Genomic DNA, 6,207 nt, shown 5'->3' with positions numbered 1-6,207 from the left:
AGCTTGTCGTGCCCACATTAAGGCAAGCCTCTCTAGGCTTCCCTGTTAGTCTCTATAGCATTAAGTCTCTACATGCCTTTTCCACCTTGTTACTACTTGGGTTGGGCTCCACTTGCTATCCAACGCAGGTGAAACGTTCAGGGGAAAAAACCCAAAGATGGTTTGGAAATGCATTCCAGTGTGATGACATGTTTGTGGACTGGAAGCAGAAAATGAAGCCAAACCGTACTCCTGATCGAGGTGTGACTTTGGCACCTCCCTGTCTACACTATGGATCTCCTTTCCTCTTCCAGACTTAATGGAGCTTACTTCTGAGTAGGCATGTTTAGGATTACACTGCTCATGGCTTCAAATTTGCTACTCTTTAAAGGTGCCCAAAACACACTATGTGAAGAGAATGTCCTGGTTTTCTGCCTGAAACACCAAGCCCAGCTTGCAAATTCTTCTGAAGATATTTATACATCTTTCCAAACCACTTAAACAAACAGAGGGCATTCAGGAATGGAACCAGTTCCCTTCCAATCATTTTAAAAAGACACACAGTACTTGAGTCTGCAACCAGCCCTGAGTCAGAGGAGATCCAAACATAAAACGGGCAGAAGTGGTTATCCAATGTGGTTTCACGTGTTCTAAATGCTGCTCTTTTCTCTGCCATCCTAGCTCCATCCTTTCTTGAGAAGCCCCCAGTTTTACAATTCCTCCATGGACAGAGTGTATTTGGATGACAGTGGAGAACTGGCAGCCGACTTGGACATTGTGAACTGGGTGGTGTTTCCCAATAAGTCTGTCCTTAAGGTGAAGTTTGGGAATCTGTACAAAGAGGGATCCCCAGACCTACACTTCACCATCAACCAGGATGCCATTGTGTGGCCTAAATGGCTCAACCAGGTGGGAGAAATAATCACTCTCATTTCATTCTATTTCCCTTCCCTTAAGCTCTGATAAAGATACCGTGCTCTCTGTGTGGCTGTGTTTGAATGCCTGTCAACTCAGCAAGTCCTCCAGACCTCAGACAGAGGTCTTAGCTCTGCTACCCAGTTGTGCATCAAAGGCATTACATAGCAGTGGACTCCTGCCACAGTGTCTGTATTCCTTAGAATTCCATGGTGGGCTTTGAGGAAGACAGACAAATGAAATCCTATACCTGGGGTGCCAGAACAGAGAAGGCCCAGTCCCCCATTACCATATAATGTGCTATCCTTCATGCACCTCAAGAGACAACACCGTTATTTCAGTATGAGAGGCTTAAACTTAGTTCCAAGCTTCAAGATGAACCAGAACCTAGAGGTTCCCTTGGGTCCTTCCCAGCGCTGTGTCTCATTTCCCTGGATAATTTACCACTAACACATGCTCCTTGATGCTCCTTGTCTTTATACTTAGACCCTGCCTTCCTCCAGGTGTGTGGAAAGCTGCCGCCCTGGATCTGTCAAGGTGGTTCAGGAAGGAAATCCACTTTGCTGCTACGACTGCGTTCCCTGCGGGGAAGGGACCATCTCCACTCAGGAAGGTGGGTGACTCCAGCGGAAAGGGGATATCCAGGGCTTTTTAAAATGAAAATTTAGAACTGCCCAGTGGTGTGTGATTTTAACTCACATGCAAAGTGCATCTCACTTCAACACCCCTTTGCATTTTCCTTCTGTGTGCATATACACTCTTCCTTGGTCACTCTCCATGACAGTTGGAAGCCTACACAGAGTGGGAGAAAAACCTCCAAACTGGGCATCTGACAGCACCAATGCATAAAAGTGTTAGCTGAACTTCATGCAAGAGGCTTCATGATCTCCAACATGTGATTATGTTTTCAAGAACAAATTGATTGTAGTTTTGTAATTTTAAAACTTTCTGTTTTCATCCCAATTAGACTTGTGCAACATTTATTTAGGAAGGTGTGTGATTACACATGTGCAGAATGGCATTGTCTCCTCACTAAAAATAATAATCAACAACTATCTGCACATCTATGGGCAGGGGAAGAGCTTCCATGTGAAAGGGCCCAAGTATGATTTTTAGACAAAATTGGCTCCATACCATTTATTTAGAAATTAAGCCATACCACATATATTGGTTACATCTACACATCTCTTGCTAAAAAACTAAAACACACATACATTTTTAAAAGGTGAGGAAGCCTTGCTTCCAGTTGCATGAAGTTGTGCAAAGTAGGGGAACCTACACTTTGTGCCAACCATAAGGAATACTTTTCCTGTTAAGATCATGTGAACACCAACTATGGGGTGCTTTTACCACCAGCTGAAGACATACCTGTTCCCCCAGGATTTTTCTATCTTATAATATTATTAATACCAATTCCTGATCACCTTGGTCATATGTGAAAATTTTATTGATTTTATTGATTTTTATTTGATATACTAGGGGCTCTGCCCCCGCTCGCTTCAGTCACCAACCCCACCTACATGTGCCAGTGCACCTCCCCACAGATCACCAGTGCTCCCCCTCCCTCTTCCCCTTCTGTTGCCAGCACTCCCCCTCCTTTACCCCTATGGGTCACCAGCACTCCCCTTCCCTCCTCCCATGGGTCACCAGTGCTCCCCTCCCTCCTCCCCTCATGGATCACCAGCACTCCTTATCTTCATGGGTCTCCCTCCCTTTTGTAGTGTGCTTACAAAAATATTATGTACAGATATATATATATTCACTAATAGGCTAAAAACCTTGAGGTTTAAGAACGTACCTATAGCCCACAGCTATTTCTATCAAACTTTAAAAAGCAGGGAAATTGGGCAGTTATAGCGAATGCACCAGAAAAGCAGGAGGCCTGACCTCCTCTATGAGATATTGTACTGCCTTACAAATTTGTCGAAATGGAAACACAATTTGGGTTGGTCTTTCACAGTCCAATCCACTTCCTGTGTAGCTTGGAAGAATTGGGTAAGATGTGCCTCTGAGCACTGGTTCGGCATTTCTTTCTGTAAATGGGAAGCTGGTCAGATAGATACACATCAGATATTACTCTTCTTTTTGCAGATGCAGAGTGGTGCACCAAATGTCCAGTAGATCAGCATCCAAACAAGGACAAAGATCAGTGTATCCCCAAGACTATCATCTTCCTGGCCTATGAAGATTCTTTGGGGATCCTCCTGGCTTCTCTCATCCTGTTCTTGTCCTTGACCACAGGCTTTGTTTTAGGTACTTTCATTGCATTCCAAGAAACTCCGATAGTCAAAGCCAACAACCGGGACCTCTCCTACATCCTCCTCGTCTCCCTCCTGCTTTCCTTTCTGTCCTCCTTCCTCTTCATCGGCCAGCCAAGAAAAGTGACCTGTCTTCTCCGACAAACAGCCTTCAGCATCATCTTCTCAGTTGCTGTCTCTTCTGTGTTGGCAAAAACCATCACTGTAGTGCTGGCCTTCCTAGCCACAAAGCCAGGGAACAGAGCGAGGAGATGGCTGGGTAAGAGTCTGGCCAACTCCATTGTTATTTCCTGTTCCAGTGCCCAAGTTATCATATGCACCATCTGGTTGAGTATCTCTCCCCCATTTCCAGAGTCTGACATGCACTCCCAGCCTGGAGAGATCATCCTGCAATGCAATGAAGGGTCTGTCACCATGTTTTATGTTGCTCTTGGCTACATGGGCTTCCTGGCTGCCATCTGCTTCACGGTGGCTTTCCTAGCCAGGAAGCTGCCTGGGGCCTTCAATGAAGGCAAGCTGATCACTTTCAGCATGTTGGTCTTCTGCAGTGTTTGGATCTCCTTTGTGCCCACCTATCTGAGCACGAAGGGGAAATACATGGTAGCCGTGCAGGTCTTCTCCATCTTGGCCTCCAGTGCTGGGCTTCTGGGCTGCATCTTCATTCCCAAGTGCTACATTATTCTCCTGAGGCCTGATCTGAATACAAAGACACATTTAACAACAAAAGTTTCTCATGAAACAGCTTTTCAGAGGTGTCATTTATCAAGAGCAATGTGAAACATTATCCTTCTTAGAATTTCCAGTTTTGTGGGATGATTCCACATGAGAAACTGTATATCTGGCTACTTTCCTGATTCCTTGCACTGAGTGGATAAAATCTGCACAGAACCTTTTTTTTAATCATCACATAAATTGGGCAATCTCTCAATTGTATTTATTTGTTTATCTAATTAACAATATTTATATATCTCTTGATTGTAGAAAACCTCTAAGTGGTTTGTGGCATAAATTTGCCATATTCCTGTGACTGTATTCTGTTTTAATTGTTTTGAACAACTGATTGTTACACTGTTGTCATCCACCCTGGGATCTGCTAGTGATGTGTGGGTAAGAAATCAAGCTGATCAATTAGAAAGCCTAAGTGTGTGTGTGTGGGGAGAATCATCTTTTAATGATTGCTGCTCCTTTCGACTGTACCTTACCCTTCTCTGCTCAAATGTGTATAGATGGAACATAGCAGGAGGCATAGAAAAAGTTGAATGCTGCCCCTCAAAGTAGGGAGGTGAACTGCAGTTCTACTTGTAGTTTACAAGCCCCCTCCCACCAAATCTGGAGACACATTTAGTTTCCTGGAGGTGTTGAATCTGATTTGCGTCAGCCAAAACCAGCTATTTTGGGATTCAAAGTGGCCATTCTAGAGTGTCCAAAAAAGCAGAACGTACAGCAGATAGAAGCCTCTTGGGAACGAAATAGTTGCAAGATTATAGGATTACTGGATACCAAATTATGCGATTTAGAGGAGCCATCTGGGAAGGTTTAACAGAAATGGGTACAGTTCCTAAAAACTGAGGATGCCCAGCTCTATTTCTCTGTAACATCTGAATCGGGAAAGGTAGTGCAAGCCCTGGACCGCTGCCTGCACTTGGTGGTGGGCTAGATGAGGGTCAATAAACTGAATCCCAGCAACAAGGAGGTGCTATGGGTTGGTGGTTCATGAGTTCAGATAACTGGTCAGTTGCCTGCTTTGGAGAGGGTCGCACTCCCTCTGAAACAGCAGGTCTGGACTTCCGGGAAGGGTGACTTAGCCTGTGCCTGCTTTTGAGACGGGCTCCTGCCTCAAAAGAAGCTTATTCAGATATATCAGTCAGTTTTTTCTTTTTTTTTTGACTGATTAAACTTCTCCCGGGTAGGGAGAAACGAAGAGATTAACCTCAAAGCCTATTTTTGTTGGGACGACCAGATCTCATTAATTTATGGGACGAGGTCCAGCCGACGAAGGTGGGACGGATTTTCAACAGCAAGCTCTATCTGTTAAAGCGAACGTTCATCTTATCTTCTAAGAGAGAATGCACTAACAGGCAAGCACCCTTCTTTCTATATTTTTCTTTTACTTGACTTAAATTGTTGCTGTTTAAAAGAGATTTGCCAGATTGATCGGTTTTTGACATCTCACTGGGGAGCCGTAACTTCTCTCTGCTACGCACTAATTAATAGCTTATCTCTGTTTTTGTTGCAAAAAGCTGTCCTGGATTTGCATTCTAAAGATACACACAGAAGAGGGATTTCTATTCCAGATTTTTATTTTGAAAAATATTATACTGTTTTGAGACTACTCTCTTTTTGGTCTATTTTATTTTGACGAATCTGTTTCTTGACGATTGCCATTAATTGCTTCGATCCTGGGAACTGCATTTTGTTTACTTAACTATTGGAGAGATAAGGCTGTCTGCTCTGTTTATACTGTGATGTCACCAAGTTTGGAGTATTAACCCAATTGTTGCTGAAATAAGAAGTGGTTTTCCTATATTTTTCTTTTAAAATGGCAATTAAGAAAGTGGCTGAGAATCTGGAAATAACTATGTTTCAGAGAATAATGAATGAGATTGAGATAACGAAAATTGAATTGAGTAAAATGAAGCAGGAGATTAAAGATATAAGGGTCCCTGTGAGAGAGGTGACCCTGGAAGGGGTCCCTGTGAGAGAGGAGACCCCGGAGATTGGAATAGGGGTCCCTGTGAGAGAGGAGACCCTGGAGACTGGAATAGGGGTCCCTGTGAGAGAGGAGATCCCGGAGATTGGAACAAACGTGGAACAGGAACAAGATTTGGAGTCTATGGACTTTAGAAATAAAATCTATTGTTTGGAACTCAATGTTATCTCTGAAGAAATTAATGAAGATTCTAGAGATAAAGTTATCAATGGCATGGATTATCTTCTGGACTGGAATGATGTGATGGAGCCCAATATAGAGAAAATCTATGGAATTAACTGCAGCCATGTGACAATGGAAAAACTTTTAAGAGATGACCCAGTGTATTTTGAAAAAAAGAACAGA

The 6,207-nt window shown here is 43.4% G+C and overlaps 1 protein-coding gene across 1 annotated transcript; it reads left to right on the top strand.

Moving 5' to 3' along the window:
• Positions 1 to 702: 702 nt before the first annotated feature.
• LOC133379049 (vomeronasal type-2 receptor 26-like) lies at positions 703 to 3,929 on the top strand. The gene is made up of 3 exons (XM_061613657.1): positions 703 to 888; positions 1,381 to 1,507; positions 2,986 to 3,929. Exons 1-3 carry the CDS (start codon positions 703 to 705, stop codon positions 3,927 to 3,929), a joined length of 1,257 nt encoding a protein of 418 aa, XP_061469641.1.
• Positions 3,930 to 6,207: the final 2,278 nt, after the last annotated feature.

This window comes from Rhineura floridana, chromosome 3, assembly GCF_030035675.1.
Source record: "Rhineura floridana isolate rRhiFlo1 chromosome 3, rRhiFlo1.hap2, whole genome shotgun sequence".
NCBI lineage: Eukaryota > Metazoa > Chordata > Lepidosauria > Squamata > Rhineuridae > Rhineura > Rhineura floridana.
This window is presented reverse-complemented; position numbering and strand designations above follow the sequence as displayed.

What these genes read in the sequence shown, in the direction of transcription:
- LOC133379049 (XM_061613657.1), top strand. Translation starts at nt 703, where the DNA reads ATGGACAGAGTGTATTTGGATGACAGTGGAGAACTGGCAGCCGACTTG. An exon ending in GGCCTAAATGGCTCAACCAG is followed by an intron (nt 889 to 1,380) that starts GTGGGAGAAATA and finishes CTTTATACTTAG; the next exon opens with ACCCTGCCTTCCTCCAGGTG. An exon ending in GACCATCTCCACTCAGGAAG is followed by an intron (nt 1,508 to 2,985) that starts GTGGGTGACTCC and finishes TTCTTTTTGCAG; the next exon opens with ATGCAGAGTGGTGCACCAAA.